Source organism: Pollicipes pollicipes, unplaced genomic scaffold (genome assembly GCF_011947565.3).
Source record: "Pollicipes pollicipes isolate AB1234 unplaced genomic scaffold, Ppol_2.1 Scaffold_4219;HRSCAF=4965_pilon_pilon_pilon, whole genome shotgun sequence".
NCBI classification, from domain to species: Eukaryota; Metazoa; Arthropoda; class Thecostraca; order Pollicipedomorpha; family Pollicipedidae; genus Pollicipes; species Pollicipes pollicipes.
In genome coordinates, this window is record NW_023596448.1 from 36,329,448 (window position 1) to 36,348,220 (window position 18,773).

Sequence of the window (18,773 nt, forward strand, 5' to 3'; positions counted from 1 at the left end):
CACATGTTAATTTGGGCGGCTGTTGCCATTGCAACCGGATGCAGACCCATCGTGGCCGGATGCACCATGCCGCCACTGCATCCGGTCATACTGACCTTGGCTGCAGTCACTGTGCCCAGCAGCCACGAGCGTGTGGGCCTCTGCCGGCACTGCAGTCTCAGCCAGAGCCGAGGTTCTCTGACGTCATGAGACGAATTTTTAAAGAAACGAATTTGGCAATGATCATAATATTTGACATCTCATCGTCTAGAACATTTACAACCATGGTGCTGCCGTGTTGACCAGCTGTCACTCTGGTGATAACTGGAAAGCTGCTACAACTGTTACCAGCTGTCGCCATGCTGCACAGGCTAGTTATGATAGAGACCCCCGTGATTATGAAGAGTTATGTCGCGTTGAATAGTGCCCCCCAGTTGTGACCAGAGGCCGCCGTTGTGTACAGCTACTACTGTGGTGACCAGCTGCTGACGTCAGGAGAGCTGGTGCGCTCCCAACTGGGAGCGGGGCCCGACATCACTCAGACGGTGGCTGAGTACCTGGGAAACACACCCGACACAATGCAGGCAGACCCAAAAGAAACGAATTGCCAGAAAAACCGTACCGTCTCAGAGGTACGCGTGCGAATGCCGTGGGATGGATTTGAACTCGGTACCATGTACCTCAGTACTTCAGTACTGAGTACTCGGTGCCGTGCGCGGTAGGATGACAGGACAAAAAATTCAAAAAGTAATTATACTAAGGTGGAATCGACACGCCGGCTGCAGGTTAGCCTGCGTAGGTGTCATGGGCTTAACGAACCACTGAGCCGAGAAAGCCCTGTAGCAAAGTGCGCAATAGCCAGGGTAATCCTGTGTCTGCTGTTCGTTTTTAACTCAATTTCAGATAATCTGCACGCGCTTTGCAAACAAAATAAGACTACCATTTACAAATTGACAAAATAAATAGCCCTTGTGTGGAACCGTTTTCAGTACCTGGTTGTGCGAAGTGATCTTTATAGGGGCCCTACTGCTCTAGCAGCCACTGAGCAAGACCCATAACCACAGCATCGGTGCTTTCGTAATTAGAAGTCGGATAATCCGAACTTGTTCCAAACGCCAAGCAAGCATTTTCGTGACGGCACTGGCATGTGCGGCCCGACTGCGCACCGCAACACTCGAATAGCCAGAGTCTCACTGGGATGCCGCGAAGAACGAGGCGTCACCAGTCCGACAGGTGTCAACAAAACCGCTGCCGCCATCCAGCTTGTATTCCTCCACAATCCAATGCAATGGCACAAGGGCAGGGGTTAGAACATTCTCAGATGGTTTGTCTTATGTTTGGAGGAAACGTATGCTATAGCTTTTGAGGATTAGTTTGGACAGTTTGGTTTCAAAACGATCCACCTTTTCTTAACACTACCCTCCACATCGCTGACCGAGGTCTTGATTTGCTGCTTGCTGGTAGCACCGTGCACCACTCCTGTGCTGGTTCCCACGTCAGAAGTTTAGTAGTATCCTCCCCCACCGCTCTGAACGGAGACAGCTCCAGTGTCGGAGGTCGAGAACTGCCCCAGGATGCCACTGCCCTTGGCACTGCTGGCCTTCCCCACGTTGAAGCTGCTGCCGCCGCCGAAGGCGGAGCCCTGCCAACGGAGGACGTGAAGGTTATTCTTCGGACGGTGGAACAGGGCAAAGCTCTGAGTGAGCAATGGCCTCAGAAAAGACTCTGAGTAAAAACGTCAAAGAATTAGACACTGTGAATCTTTGATAAGATAAAAGAATCTCCATGCGACGGCTATGATGAAAGTCGTGTTGCATCGAACTGTTGCTGAAGTGCTGCACATTCGGAGCATTTGATCGTTAAAGGCTGTCAGATTTAAACCCAATGCTCGGACCCTAAAAATAATTCTTTTCACAGGCCCCCGGATCACGGTCAGCGAAAACTCACCTCCGCCTTGGCACTCGTGCTGGTGACTGAAGTTACGCCACCCGGGCCTGTCGTTTCACCCGAGACGACGTTGCCGCCGGCAGATCCCGTGGCCGTGCCGGGTATTCCGAAGCCTCCGAACTGATGGCTGGTGGCTCCCGTTCCACCCAGCGAAGAGCCGCCGCCGAACCCTCCTGACCCGCCGAGCAGACCTCCGCCGGAGCCGCCCACGCCACCGCGGTGGCCGCCTCCGAGGAGACCTCCTCCGCCCACGAGACCAGTGCCTCCACCGACGATCCCACTTCCGTGGCTTCCGCCTCCGAAACTGCCTCCTCCAAGACTTCCACTTCCCACGAGTCCTCCTCCAACAGGTTTACCTACGAAGCCTCCTCCTCCAACAGGTCTCCCTACGAAGCTTCCTCCTCCTCCGAAGTTTCCTCCTCCAACAGGCTTGCCTACGAAGCCTCCTCCCCCAATAGGTCCACCTATTATGCCTCCTCCTCCAATAGGTCTACCTACGAAGCTTCCTCCTCCTCCAACGGGTTTGCCTACGAAGCCGCCTCCTCCTCCAATAGGTACACCACTAAAGCTTCCTCCTCCCAGGGGTCCACCTCCGCAGCACGCACCTTCGAGAGTACCACCTCCACCTCCACCTCCACCTCCACCTCCGCCCCCACTGCCGATACCGCCGCCGCCGCCGCCGCCGCCACCACCACCACCAATACTACTGCCGCCTCCTCCGCCGCCGCCACCTCCGCCACCGCCGCCGAAGCCGCTGCCGCTGCCGAAGCCGCTGCCGCTGCCGTAGCCTGTGCTGCAGCTGACGGCGCAGACGACGCTCAGCAGGATGACGAACCGCTTCATGGTGGTCTAAGAGGCAGGACAGAGGCGAGACGTCAGTCCTTGTAGCTGTGTATGCCTTTGAAGCATCGTTAGTGTCAACGCACACGTAATTTGGAAATCATAGCCGCACACGTGATGTAAAACTACCAGCGTATAGCTCATTATTAATCTGGAACTAAGTATCACTTAAATCTACCCGATCATTCCCATTCGTCTAATTGTCTGAAGGGCCCGAGCGGGTGTAAACCCGCCATGTGTTTACGTGACACGTGTTACCTTCCAGTATTTCTACTGTCAGAAGCTTTAAATGACCTCGACTACTCAGCTTGCTTATTCCCTTCACTTTGTCACCTAGCCTGGCTGAGTCGACATGGAGGCGCCCAATGTCGCCACAGCATGTGTAGACCTAGTCGAGTTAATCTTAGATTTATCGTCATGCCTCAAATGCATCATGTATCACATTACTGTGCTGCTGTGTGATCAAACCCAGCAAAAAAGGAAAAGACTTTAGTAGAAGACACCTCAATAGAACAATGGTGGGTTATCAACAGAGACCGATGGACGACACGCTCGCCTAAATATGCCGTAATTCGACCTGACACGGCTCATTAAATTCATGCTAAAGCGCCTCTGAGCAGTAAAAGCGTCCAATTTTGACACATTGCGTGAAATTGATTTTTGGGAATAGTGCATAAATGTAAAAACGTCTGCCGCTGAAACGGTTTGGAAAAATGGCAACAATTTTCCGCATGGGTGGACTAAGAAACAACCAAAGGCTACCGCAGCGTGATAACAGGAAAAACTCTTGCATCGGCGTGGCATGACATGGCAAACACAGCTCAGACTCTATAAGCACAGGAGACGGTGATCGCAAGATGTCCCCTTATGCCCAGCTGAGAATGCACGCTAGTTGTATTATCACAACCATGAAATATCCAATATTTTGCCTGCGCTAGTAATCCGTAAATGCGTTAAAAAACGTTTTGTGTACAACTGTGTAATAAAAATGGTCGACTTTGCCTCACAAATTTGAAACATACTGCTCAAAATGTTTAATTTGCCCTACTGTAGGAGCCTTAAAACATCAGGAACCGAGCATGAACTCAGGCAAGAAAAAGACAACAAATCATCTTCCAGTGCTGGTAACAAAACTTGAGCAACTACCTTCGTCTTTCAGCTACTCATAACTGTACAGGCCGTCCAGGCCTGCCAGCGACGCTGCTCCAAATACTCACCTGATGTTGTAGGACGGGGTGGAGGACTGGTTGCTGGTGGAAAGCACGGCTGGCTTTTATACACACACCCAATGAAGATATGGCGGGCGTGCCAGCCTTTCCACTGATCTCCTCTTCGCAGGCATCATTATGAGCTTAACTGAAGTTATGGCAGCGTGGGCACGTACGGAGAACCGAGAAATAGCACTGCACGAGGACTGAGAAATAACCCTTCAGCGTGTGCTGCAGCTCTACTTTGCACAGACAGTCTTACGCTATAAACGGGAGTTGTGAGTTGGCGCGCCACCTTCCAGCCGTACACCACTGAGCTCATTTGGGACTGGTAAGTCGTGTTTTATACGAGATGAAGAAGGGTCCAAGTCCAGCAAGTGCCAGCAGATATATTGTGTACAGTCCATGCGGGAAATTCGACCTTATTACGTCTATCCAGTTTCGTCCTGCATCCTCACGAAGTCCCGCTTTTCCGGGACAGGCTGTGTGCGGCAGCCACGGGTGAGTCGAGAGTCCCGTGGGAAGGGGACCCCGACCGGGTGCCCAGCGCACATGCGTGGGTTTAAGCTCAGCGATTGTCCCCCCAGGCGTATGCACGCCTGCCCTAACGCTTACCATTTTCTTAATCCCATAGCTCTGATATGATCGTTTCTGGTCAAAAGAGCTCTAATCCAAACAACGAACCAACTATGCGGGAAAGTGAGCAATCTACCAGCTGGTGTCAAACATGTCCCCGTAAATATATAACTGACGGTCTAGAGATGTTAAAGGTATCAAATAAGGGGTTAGTATCTCTCAGGCATGCTATTTGAAGTCGAATGGTTTGCTTGCTGAAAGTTACGTCATGCAGACGCTCGGAATGGGACTTCTGTAGTTCCCCGAGTCAGCCTACAGCTATCGAAACTGCGTCATCTGTTGAACTCGTTTTGCATCATCGTTTTTCCAAACGGGGCATAGCACTCCATCCCCACCCCGCCCTCCAAACCACCGGCACTGAAAACCCACCGTCAGACGTCCTGTCCCAAGAGGCCGTATTTCACATCCATCCGTCGAGGAACTTGCACTGATCAGCTGACTGACATGCACAAGACTAGGTTGGTTTTTGCCACGGGCACGTAGCCTAGGCACTGGCTCGCCCACTACTTCACATTCTCTTACCTGATAGTGTATAGAGCACCAAATGTTGCTGATGTAAAATTGACTGAAAAGCGATAAGATGAAAATATGATGACAGTCAATGATAATTGATGAAAGCGATAAAAGCAGTACTAATGCTGCAAGAGGCATTGGCGCTAAAAAGATGTGAGGGTTCTGTCTTGACCGCCATCCGATGGCCGCATTGGCTCCCCTTATCGCTTTTCCTGATACCATTTTCACATGTCCTGGTACCTACTGAGGGAGTTCAACGTTTGAGGGCATTGAAGCGTGCATAAGGTATGATGAAATAAGCTCACTTATAACTATTGGTATACTTTGAAGTGAAAAAGACTGATCCAGACAGCACCACTTCTTTATTAAGTAAATCTGCATCATCTCGTGAGTCGCCATCGTAAATATCGTCACCTCGATAAGTCATTGTTTGATTATATCATCAAACCTTGCGCAACATTGACTGAGAGCCAGATGACGGCCGTTACACTCGGCCGTAACTTATCACCGTTGGTATACTTTCAAGTGGAAAAGACTGCTCCAGACCGCACAATTTCTCTATTTGTTGCATGTTCATCACCTTATGAGTCGTCATCGTAAATACCGTCACCTCACTCTGTCATTGTCTGATTGCATCATCGAGCCTTCACAACATTGATGGAAAGCCAGTTGACGGCCATTGCATCTGGAAGTCGTGCTCACAAACGCCAGATATGAGCGAGTCGACAGTTACATTTTGTTTGGCCTGGATCGCCGCATTGCCAAGTCAATGACGGAATTTGAGTGCCGTTTTCATGTCGTCATCGGTGACTGGGGGACCTTGAATTGGTATGCAGAAAAAACCACACATCTTCGTGGCTGTGTGGCTCAGAGACTAGAGGGGTTTATGTCCGCAGAGGGGACGGGCTTTGAGCTGCATCGAATGGTGTTCAAGATGACTTTTTCAGTTAAACCCAATGCACATGTGGAACACGCCTTTCAAGCAAGCGTCACTTTCGCGAAATCCTCCACGATTCGGCCAACGCCGCCACATGTCGTGATGGTGCATAGGTGGCAGCACTGGTGCCAGCCTGGCGACGTGCCAATGCCTCCACGATGCCCCGTACCCGTTAGAATGGAAGGCGATCTTGGGACCGGACTGTGATGGCGCCGGCGCCGCCGTGGAGAGTGACAGAAGTCAGCGTAGCGGCAGCATACAACGAGCCGGCCAACCATCTAGGAGTGATGAAGGTACCTTTCTGTCAACGAAGAAGTTTCGAACAGCCTAAACTGTCACCGGCCGCCAACTCCATTTGCAACCGTTGGAAGCTATCTTTAAACGCGATAAACCATGGAACAGAAGCATGAAGAAAACAGCCTAAACTGTCACCGGCCACCAACTCCATTTGTAACCGTTGGAGGCTATCTTTAAACGCGATAAACCATGGAACATGGAGAGAATTGCAATGCGTCATCAACACCATTAATATTAAAACTGGGATTGTGCTCGTCTCGAGCTGTTCATTTGCACACAAATTTCATTTGCTGGCTGTGCCCAAAGTTCTGGCGGCTAGCACGCAGGTGTCAGCGCGTGAGTGACTGGCGCAGCGGGCTTAGGAGTGATGCGTGTGCCGCTTTGGTTCATGCCTATGCGTCGCATGTGCGGAGAAAGGCGGGAACAGGTTTGGTCAGCGGCACTGTTTCGACCCTACATGACAAGTGACAGACCCTACACACTATTTCACGACATCTTGAAGTAATGCGTGATTTGGAGAAAGACCTCCTGGAGGGCTTATCCATCCACAAGAAATCACTCGCTAAGGCTTTGCCGTCAGACTGCTCACTGTGCTTTACGTGATAAACTACATTTGTTATGTTCAGCATTGCTGTATTGTTGAAAGGGAGTGTTCCACATTTTTGTGGGGTTTTGAACTGAAATAGCCATCTTGCGGACCTTTCGGTGCTGTTCACAATCCTGTCCTTCTTAAGACCTAAACTTCTCTAGTTTTTGAGCTGTGCACCCGCGGAAATGGGGAAGGGCATATGGCGAAGAGTATTTCAGTCGCGTCCATATGGCGTTATCATGGCGTCCATGACGCCATGATAACGCCATTAAAATCCTGTCACTTCATGAGCCATGGAGCGATAAAGGCTAAGACCAATCTGATTGTCAAGGCGTTCATATCTGTCTCTGGTAAGTGCGATTTCCAGATATGACGGTTGTATATTGCCCTTCACTCAATATTGTGCAAGGTACGATGACAAGATTATAACAGGGGGTATGCCTGAAATTGCTATGTCTGAAACTGCTATGCCTGAAGCCACTAGGTCTAAAAATGTTATATCTGATATAAAATTCCATACTTTTTCAAAGTTCTTGAACTTCAGAAATGTAGCCTTTATAATGTGCATCTAAGAAATCTGCACCCCATTTCAGAACCACTCATCAGAAGTTCGACTTCCATGGTCTGGGCTGCACGGATGGCGGATTAATGCCCGCGTAACCATCCTTGCTTAGGATGTTGGCGTATTATTTCAGATTGCGGGTGCTGTGACTACTTTGCCGGCATGTGCCGACCTCTTTAAACTCTCTTTTTTAGCAACATCTCCGGTTACAGCGCGCCACATGGAACAAAATGGCGACTTTTTGAAACAGCATTTGGGAGCTTTCATATCATATCCACCCATAACATCACTGAGTTGTAACCATTTGTACTGACTGACTGGCAAATGCCTTTGCAGCATGAGGAAATGTCCTTCAACGTCGCCCGGATTGGCCAAGGTTGATACGATCCAAGGCGCCGTTTCCAAACTAAAAGAGACAGAACCTAGCTGAAAACACCAGTAAATTATCTCAAAGAGATATCATTGTTGGTTATCAGAATTCTGACTCTAGGACATTAATTGACCTCGTTTTGACGGGTCAAATGTTAAATCTTCCCGAAAATCGAGCTTTTAAAGTTTGCGTGTTTACATGCTCCACCGGGACTACCCGAGTGTGCACGGGGCATTGCACGTATCCGAATCCCATAGTGCACTGCATGCTGCATTCTTAGCGCGGGCCGAGTCTCCACAACGTCAAACTCGGGCTGTTCGGGTGGTGTCGACTTCGGGCAGTTCGGGTGTTGACTCGCTAGATCCGCCGCGCGTCCGACTGACCGCCACCCAGCGGCTCGCACCGTCCGCCGACGCGTGGAACCGGTAGCCTGCCGCGGCCGTCCAAGCTCCCTTACGCCGGCCATTCTTGACTGTTTTACATTGCGAAGTCGTTGACTGAAGCTGCTTTCACCTCTGCGTATATGTGGATCTCCCCGCACTGTGCCCGGTTTTTTTTTTGTACGAGTATGCGTAGAAGAACTACTACGTGGATGCGCCTTCAATAACATAAATGCAAACGTGAATGTAAAATCACCATATAACACAACCGTCGCCCTGACAGGGATGGCAGGAATCAATTTCCGCCCTCCCCCCCCCCCCCCATGGTGTTCTGAGGATACCTCTCCGACGTTTTGTGCGATCGCTGCCAAATTTTCACGCCATATGCGACAAGTGCCGCCTAAATCAGGGGCAAAAAGCGCGCGTTGTCTCATGTGCACATACAACTACCGACATCGACCTACTGTGCATACTTCTTACCATGCTGTATGCAGGAGCCATGTTTGACGTTTTGGGCCGGGGAAATTCCGCTGTTTTCCGCCATCGCGAGAGGCTGTCGACAACATCAAGCCTCTGTCCGCATAGTGTCTCGGCCTATAATGCGATCCTCTGACTCAGTATGTTATATTACATTTTTGGGCATACTGCGCTGGGCATTCAAGTCTCGCATTTCGTCCGACCGCGGGTGAAGAACAAGAACGTGTCACGGAATGTAATTCGACTGAATCATCTAGCACCATGCTAACCACCAGCCACCGCGTTGCTCATCTGTCACATTTGGTGCTAATGGCTGCTATGGTGAACGTACGTTGCGGGATCGGAGGTGAGCCCAAGTGAGTGCGCTTTGGAGAAAGACGGGACTACAGACCTGACGAAGATCTTGGCCCAACCGTACACAGTCTGGGTTGAACATCATCCGCAGTATACGCGGTGCAGCCCTGCGTGCTTGGCAAACATTTGTATAGAGTAGCCGCCCCATGAACGCGCGATCTAGCCAGACTGGCTTGCTACCTGTCTCTCGTTTTTGCCATAGTTCCACATCGTTCAAAGTCGTCATGTAAGCACAAAGAGGCCAAACCTTGCGGGTTAGAATACGAAATGAAGGTGAAGTATAAAATAATTTGCATTTGTATGCGGTTTCCGCATTTCGCTCAAATACCGCGCGCATTTCAAGCCGCACTTGAGTGGTAGGCACAGCGCGCTACGTGTAAATACCGTACAAGCAATTTCCCAAGGTGAAACAGATGAACCATATAAGCATTGACGTTCCTGAGATTTTAAGACCATGGGTTTACTTCCAGTTGTATTCAGCTTCGTAACTTCCAGAGATACTTATTCAGTGTTTCCAACCGAAGTGTCCCGCGACGAACCCACCTCCTCCCAGAGCGACTATCAACACAGGTATAGTTCTCGAACTTCCTACTCCAGAACTTCCACCTCCAGAGATTTTTTCTTCCACGTTTTCACCTCCTTCGCGATCTTCATTACCGCCGCCACCCGCGGCACCTCCGCCTGTGCCAGCGCTGCCTTGGCTTCTGCTGCTGCTGAAGGCGCAGACGACGATCAGCAGGATGACGAACCCCTTCATGGTGACCTGAGGGGCAGGACAGGCGAGACGTCAGCTGGACGGGCAAGTCAGTCGTCTTTGTGACAGCTATCGGCAAGCATCATCATCGTTATGGGATGTTCCCAGACATTGAGATCAAACATAATCTTAATTCATATTGCCTCAGATCAGTTTCTATGGCTTCAGGGAAATGTAGGTGTTAAAAGGAAAATATTAAGCAAATAACGAAATTCGTAAGCATACCGGCGCGTGGATTCACATTCAAAATAGGTACATCCTGTAATTGGAGCTAGTTTTTTAAACATGCTAGGGACCAAGCCACAGTACGAGAGGAGAGACGCACATACTGTTCGGTTATTCCCCAAGCATTTGAGTCGCAATTGTTTTCTATGCAACTTAACTGCCCACTATAGTAAGGCGGCTCAAAAACGGCATTACAGAGCTCTTTTTGACAATCTAGCAGTCCGTTCTCGCACTTAGGTGCGAATTTTAAATTGGTTGTCATATCAAACACATAAAGAAATATGAGTGTAGATGTCGTATACGGCCAATGAAAACTTGGCAACTCTAAAATGTGAAACCGTACCTGCACCTGATGCGAGAACAACAGCTGTGTCGCGCAATGACAGGTGAATAAAGTATTATTTAATCATCCTCCCCTTGTCTGATTGCCTGAATTGTCCCGAACAAGTGACATGCTGTTATTGGTCTTTGTTACATGACTTAGATGATTGTAGTTTTGTTATCGGAGGCTTTCATTGACCTTTACCAATAGAATGTCGCATTCCCTTCACTTTGCCACTTATTTTGGCTGATGTTAACACGCGCTCGGGCGGGGGTCAAACTGATCCGCCAAAGGGTTTTCCGGATTTGGTTCTGAACGGCGCGGCGTAGCCGCACCAAATTCTGGGTAACTGTTTAATAAGGAATAACAAATTATTTGGTATCATAAATTTGGACGCATCTTGTCAGGTCACTGACCTATGGGAGGTAAAATTCAAGGCATAGTTTCGGCGAAATCAATTTCTGAGGAATCGTTCAATAACAACGGAGTGTTAGACGAAGCCATGAATCTCTGATATGCTTTCTTACGAAACACAGCAAGTGAATGAGCGAATGACATTGACCTAGGGTAAGCTCTGAGTGCCACACCATGGTCAAAACTACCCTGTTGTATTACGTCAAGCTCTTGCTGCGTGGGATAGTTTCCGGTACTCATTTCGAATTTATTGATAACAGGAGCCGCCTTATACTTTCCATTGGCCTCTTAAAGGTCAGAATAGGTCACTGACCTAAAATGACCTAGGTCAACGTTTCTTAGGAACATATTGCCTAGCGTAATCTTTGTCGCTGATTCAAATGCAGAACTCAAGGAGTATTATACGATTTTGTTCAACACATTTATCAAAAGGTCAAACAAGTTCGCTGACCATAAATGAGCATGATACATTTTAGTTAGAACGGTTATCTAGCTATTGGTACTGGGGAACATTGGAGACCAACCTGATATTTACGTTGTTCGACGTTATTTGACCCAATTTCATGACCTAGGAACTTAAAACTATGGTCTGAGCTAGTTCACCTACAGGTTAATGCACCCTGTTAATTTGGTGTTTCTAGCTTTCTTAGTTCCTGAGTTCTCAGCGGAGTCACGTTGACCCCCACCCGAGCGCACGGAGTCACGTTTACCCCCACCCGGGCGCACGGTATCCACCCAGCTACCCGGGCGCGTGTCAAGACATGAGTACCCAACGTTTCTGTATTAATTGTGGACCTCAAGTTAATCAAACCGTTGACTCTCGCACATGTCAGGTAAATCACTCCAGTCTCAAATGTATGTTTCATCTACACTCGAAAGGTAACCAATAAACTCAGTATTGGGGAAAGCTGAGAACGTGTGCTATTTGTGTTACCATAAACACGATAATATTAACATGTCTGCGCGTAGCATTAACATGCCATACCATTTAAGTCACCTTTCAAGGCGATTTAATAGTCTTCAAACGTGTTATCTTCCGGGCTGGGCAATACGTGGCCCAGGGATACTGAGGACACGTGAGCTGTATGCATAGGAGCCCAATATGTAGCAACTGATAATGGATTTGCTTTCTCTACCACCGAGGTACAAGGCCACACTTTGCTTTGCTTTTAATCACCTTGCTTTACATTTTTGGGAAATGCCACCAAAATATTTCACTCGCCCTTCGGAAATCTGTCACACAACCAAGAGTCTGGAAAACAACTGTCGAGGTAACAGAATTCAGGTGCAAGAGCTCCTGAAGCCAAACTATGCCACCTATCTGCTTCTCTCAGCTGCTCATTATGGTACGGGCAGTCGAGGCCAGGCAGAGCCACGGTGCTCCAAACACTTACCGTCCGGCGCCGTACCTAACCGTCTTGTGGACGCTGGAGGCGGACTGTCTGACAGTGGAAAACGCGGCTGCATTTTATACATACTCCTAATGAAGATTCGGGGATCGTGCCAACCATCCCGCAAGTCTTCTTTTGACGTGCGTCAGCACCAGCTTAACTGAAGGTTTGGCAGCGAATATCCGTAAAAATAGCACCGCAGCCTTTCCCGGAACTGGGATCTCCACGAAGGTGTATTGCACTCCAAACAGATATTAATAGCCGGAGCGCTACCGTCCCAATCATGACCACAGATTCTTAACACTACCATACATAGATGTACGCACTTGTTCTTGGAAAATCAGACACATCGTCAGAAAATAAAAACACCGCGCACGGATAGCTTGGATAAACAACAAGGTGCAAGAGTCTCAGTATTACACCCATGGCCGATGAGTGCACAGTCCCCAACAACGCAACAGCCTGACAAATCTAATCACGGGCAGATCTAATGATGTACACATATCCATGAAGCATGCTTCTCCATGCTCCAGCCTCCATTTATATCATGAATAAAAAACGTAGTTTAACATGGGTGGTTTCATGCACAGATGTAAAATGCCAGCATATATTTATTGTCTGTGTTGAGTCCACGGAGGCAGCTTGTTCGCTCTAGCGCAAAATGTAAAACGTATGCAGGTACAACGTAGAGGTGGAAGAGTGTCGCGAAGTTAAGTGATTGCCACTATTCTCGCCGTTAAATTGTATGGTATTGAATATGAGCACAGAAACGCATCCCGTCTTCTTTTCAAAAGCAAGAACACTGAATCGCGCTGAAAATGCGCGACTAAGTTTGCATGCACTTCAAGCAGCTTGTCATAAGCGCGGGTGTACACACAAATGACCTACAGGACAGAGGACGTGAGTGCAGAGTCCAGCACAGCTGGCTATGCTGACCATCGCGTGTGGCGCGGTGGAAACATCATCGCAAAACCACCGATGAGATCTGCAGCCGTGTCCTTGCAGGGCTACGGCGCAGCAGTGCCTCCAACGGCAGTCGCTCAGTTGCAATTCAGAACTTCTCGATCCGAAAACTCTCAAAACACCAGTCCGCAGGAAGTGCAGCCACTTTGCAGAGCGTTGTTGACACCCGGCCAACGCCACCGCATGTCGTGACCGGTGCATAGGTGGCAGCACTGGTGCTGGACTGGCGAGGTGCCAATGCCTCCTCGACGCCGGACTACCCGTTAGAATGCAAGGTGCTCTTGGGCCCGGGCTGTCCCGGCGCCGGTGCCGTGGTGGACGGTCAAAGCGGACATCAACGTAGCGGCAGCCTACAACGAGCTGGCAAGAGTCCCTGTTCTGTCAAAGAAGAAATTTGGAACAGCCGACATTTTCACCTGGCGCCAACTATATTCGTAACCTGTTTAATATAACTTTAAAGGCGATAAAGCATGCAACGCGAGCATGAAAAGAATTGCAATGCGTCATAAACGTCACAAACGTTAAAAGTGGGATTTTTATCGTTTCGGGCTGTTCATTTACACACATATTTCACTTCCTGGCCGTGCCACAAGTTCTGGCGGTTAGCACACAGGTGTCAGTGCGCGAGTGGCAGTGTTAGGACCCCAAAATGGCAGGTAACAAGCCCTACACACTATTTCACGACGTACAGGGGCAATACCAGGTTTTGAGAAAGACCTCTTGCAGGGTTTATCCATCTACAAAAGAATATCACGCTCCACGACTGTGCCGTCCGGTTGTTTACGGTTCTCTATGTGATAAACTACATGTGTTAAGCTAAGCATTGCTGCATTGTTTAATGGGAGTGTTCCACATTTATGTGGGGTTCCTTTCGGTGCTGATGAAAATGCTGCCCTTCTTAAGATCTAAGCCTCTCTAGTTTTTGGGCTATACGCCCGTGGAAATGTGGAAAGAGATACCGGGAAGAGCATTTCAAAGCCAGCTTGACAATTATGACGCCATAATAACGTCATTCAAATCCTGTCATTCCATGAGCCATATGGCGATCAAGGCCAATCAAAATCTGATTGTCGAGGCGTTCATATCTGTCGCTAGTGAACGCTATTTCCTGATGTGATGATTGCCAGTTGGCCTTCAATCAATGTTGCGCAAGGTACAATCAGGCAATTAAATCATAACGCGTTCGAGAGCGAATTCACTAAACAGAGTTATGTTTTCTAAAACTCTTTTCATTTAAAAAGCATGTCAGTGCTTATACGTGGGCTTGCATCCTGATATCTGATGCTTCTCTCAATATCTTCCAATGCGAAACTTTTCCTTTAAGATTATAGCAAGGGCCTATGCTATGTCTGAAACTGCTAAGTCTGAAACCACTGTATCTAAAACTATTTTGTCTGAAACTGCTTTGTCTGAAACTGCTGTCTCAACCTGCCAGCTTTGAAAATGGTATGTTCGAGATGAATCGTTTTTTTCATAGTCACGGTAAACCATGAAGGGGAAGATACGCTCACTGCACATGTGCATTTTATCAATATCCATACCCAAGCTCGAATGCTTGTCAAACTTATTAATCCGCTACTCTCCAGTTCCCAACATAGCCACTCGCTTTGGAAGTAGCCTGGTTAATAAATCAAGATCAATCGAACAATTTACACAAGTCAGCTTTTTACGTGGTGTTATTTACAAACACATGAAGGACCCCCCCCCCCCCGTAAAGGCCCCAGGGTCCCGCCCTCTATGGCCCGTCCCAAGGAATCTATCCCAGAGTGCCCACGGTGTAGAGTACCCCAAGTAGCCGAGATCCACGGCTTACATAGGGTTTGCGCCAGGCCGATACATGCCTTACCATTGCGCATGCGCACCACCCAGCATGGCCCCTGGAACACCTGATTCGGCGCTCCTCTCATCGCTCGGCGGTTGGCCTCGGCTTCCTGGGCCAGGGCTGCCGCCACCTGCCATCTAGCGAGAGTTCTCCGAATCAGCTGAACCTTGGTGCCGTTTACTGCTGAGACACGCGCCATCAGGGAGCTAGAATCGCTTTTGAACTAGGGTGGGAGTGAAAAATTACATCGCAAAATGACCGTACGGTAGTGAAAAACTCAATTCACAAAAGATGGAACTATTTCTCGACACTCGAACATGGACACCGACACATGGACACTCGAAAGGCCTCGATTTATCATTATTGAGCACCGCCATGAACCATGAAAACGGTTAACCGTAGGTTTAAGAAGTTAAAAACGGCGGTAAAAATAAGTTCTGTGCTTCAAATTGTCTCCTTTATTCCCTGTAAATTGTTCACGCTTGGGTGCATATCAAACATGTTTGGGCGGCTGGCGAATTAATTTAAATTATGCGTAAAATACGTCCAATTTTGCAGTTGGAGCATCTTGCAGAGAAATTGGTTAAAATCTTAAGCAGCAGATGGTACCTCTAAAGACAACAGAAAAGGAGGGAAGAATAAAGTGGTATCATACTGGTATGATACCAAGAAAAACAAAAATAGCTAAATAAATATAAAGACTGGTACTTTTGTTGCAAAATTTTGTAATCATCTGACTTGACTTAAAATCTATTAATATAAGTGCTCAAATGGTGATGTTAATCTTGTAAGTTTAATTTGGAAGTCATTTCTTGAACTTTTCGCTCATGTACTTCGGGAGTGATGCAATTTAGTGGTCAAGTTTCCTAAGGAAAAAATAAATACGTGGAGGTATATTTTCTACCAGGCCTTGCTGGTGTTTGCACCAGGCTCTGCTTTCGTGGTGTGGTGGTGACAACAAAAAATAGGGGATGCGTGAAAGCCTTGCATTTGGCGCATAACTACAGATTGTAATGCATTTTGTAAACAAACCAAACTTAATGCGTGCAAGCGGCTGGGGTCGCTGGGGTTCTTGGGCTTGGAGGTACCTGGCGCCCTTGCTCTGTGCATACATAGACATGATTCAGATGTATGTGATGCAGGACATAGCCATGGGTGTCCAGGCTCTGCGGAGCCTCGTTTATGCTTGGCGGTTTCAAGTGAGCTCGGTTTTGGATGACATCTGACAATCTCAGAAAGGGAAATACGCGTTTGGCATGTGCGATTAAACAATGTCGGGCAGGAGTGAAAAATTCATATAAGATATGGGGAAAAAGAATGAAAAATTCCTCCTCATAGGGTGTTGCTTTACACAAAAAGTCGGCAGTTCTAGGACACTGCGCGCCATGCACCAAGAACGGTGCCCATCTGCCGTTCCAAGCGCCTGCACCATGTCGATCACAGAACGGCCGCGAGCGCCGCACCGCGACGGCGAAAATGTTTACAACAGATATGTTTTATTGCGGCGGCTAATGTCACCCATATTCGCGGCAGCGTCCATTATTTACACCACGTTCAACCTGTATGCTGTTCACCTAGTGTCATATCAGCCGCTGTTGTGGTGTAGCTGAAGATGATCCACAGCCGAAGCATACCCGCAAATGAATTTGCCTAAAATGTGGAAAACACCCGATTTATAATTTTCTGGGTAAACACTTGCTTCTATTACATTAAACTGACACCGGGAAGCCTTCAACATAAAACTTCGTCGGGTGTTTGGCCCATTGAAATATATCACAAGACTCTCGGATACCCTTCTTCTTACAGCCATGACTGCGAATCTCAGCCTTGAGCTCCATCGTATAAAGCTGAGGAGGTGAGAATGCGGTCGCGGTGTGAATCGGACGATTACGAGGAGTCTTTTGGGATGCTCCCGTGCAAACGTAGCCACCTTTTGTTTGAATCGTGACCAAAATACCATCAAAAGTCGAGCAGTGCGCACGTAGTGGCTTCAGCTAGCATACACCTTCCCCTAACTAAAAGTATGACGAGTGGGTATGAATGTGTGGGTGAATACATATTAACAATATACAATTCTAGATAGACAAGCTGTTGAAATCCGGAAGTTGCGATGTTATCATTCGTCATGCACGAAATTCTCACGCGCCTGCGACGTGTTTTTTTAAAATGATTTTTGTTTCAGTTGTGTCCACCCAATGTGAAATGATGCATGAGACCGGGCTCATTATTTTACCGAAAACGATGATATTTGCCGTGAGAAACAGTTACAGCTTTGGAATTCGCCATTTTCTTTCCACACTCCCTTTGATGGCTTCTTTATAGCTCCAGGAAGGTGGGTCAAAGTGGCGGTCAGAACAATTGCATAAATGTACTGATGTATGATCTCTTGGGAGCCGTCCGGCGTACCAAACCCACGGCCGATGAGTGCACAGCCTTCAACAACGAAACAACCCAGCAAATCTTATAGCGGACAGATCTAATGATATACCTAGTCCATCAAGCATGTTGCTCCATTCTTCAGTCTTCAACTATATCATGAATAAAAAGCGCTGTGTAAGTGGGTGGTTTCGCCCACAGATGTAAAATCCCAGCATCTATGAATTTTGTGTGTAGTGAAGTCCACGCATATAAGCTGTTCGTTCTAGCGCAGTATGTAAAACTTATGGGAGGAAAACATAGAGGAAAGTAGTGTGCCGCGAACGTAAGTTTGGAGGAGTCAGCGAGCGAAAAAAAAAACTTTTCTACTCCGGTGAGTCGTATGCTATTAAATATTAGCACAGAAACGCATCCCATCTACTTTTCGAACAGAGAAACACTGAGTCACGTTAAAAATGAGCGGTGAAGTTTACACACGCTTCGAGCTGCTTGCCATAAGCGCTCGAACACACACACACACACACACACACACACACACACACACACACACACACACACACACACACACACACACACACACACACACACACACACACACACACACACACACACACACACACACACACACACACACACACACACACACACACACACACACACACACACACACACACACACACACACTCGCACACAATCTACAGGACAGAGGACGTGAGCGCCGAGTCCAGCACAGCTGGTTATGCTGACCATCACGTGCCGCGCGCGGTGGAAACACCAACACAAAACCACCGATGAGATCTGCCGCCTCCGAACGGCGCGGCAGCACCACCAACGGTAGTTGTTTTATAGTAGCGATTTAGAGCTTCTCGAACGAAAAACTTCCAAACACGGCAAGATGTGCAGCCGTTCCGCAAAACGTGGTCCGCAATGCACAAGCTTGCTGCCCTGTCCTGAGAACACCGACGCAAGGAGGTGGATGCCACTAGTGTCACCTATACTGGAAGTTTCCGTCAGTTTTGCCATCTGCATAGCCGGGTGACACGTCTCAGATGAACATTACTGATGGAGGTGGGCCCGGCGTCCACTCACAGAGCCAGCCGCGGACGACACAACCGTGTCGTTCCCATTACGAATTACGAAGACCGGTCTTAACAGCGGTTCAGGTTTCCACGCCTCCGATCCAATTTGTTAACTGGGCACTCCCACCGCTGGGGTCCGCCCGGACAACCCACTGAAACAAAGCCCATTTTACCACGCCAGATGGGAGCGGGGAAGTCTCCATCACTCACCAGTCGCCGCTATCCGCACCCCACCCACACACGCCAGCGAAAATATTTTCTTGGCAGCATCTTGCGCTTGAGAGCAGTCTGCTGATAGTATTTGGATCGATTTTGTGTATGAACCTAACATGGCATCT

The 18,773-nt window shown here is 48.4% G+C and overlaps 1 protein-coding gene across 1 annotated transcript; it reads right to left on the bottom strand.

Moving 5' to 3' along the window:
- Positions 1 to 1,483: 1,483 nt before the first annotated feature.
- LOC119095281 (glycine-rich cell wall structural protein-like) lies at positions 1,484 to 2,769 on the bottom strand. The gene is made up of 3 exons (XM_037218139.1): positions 2,727 to 2,769; positions 1,927 to 2,168; positions 1,484 to 1,621 (listed from the first exon to the last, which is right to left on the bottom strand). Exons 1-3 carry the CDS (start codon positions 2,767 to 2,769, stop codon positions 1,484 to 1,486), a joined length of 423 nt encoding a protein of 140 aa, XP_037074034.1.
- Between the last annotated feature and the right edge of the window lie 16,004 nt (positions 2,770 to 18,773).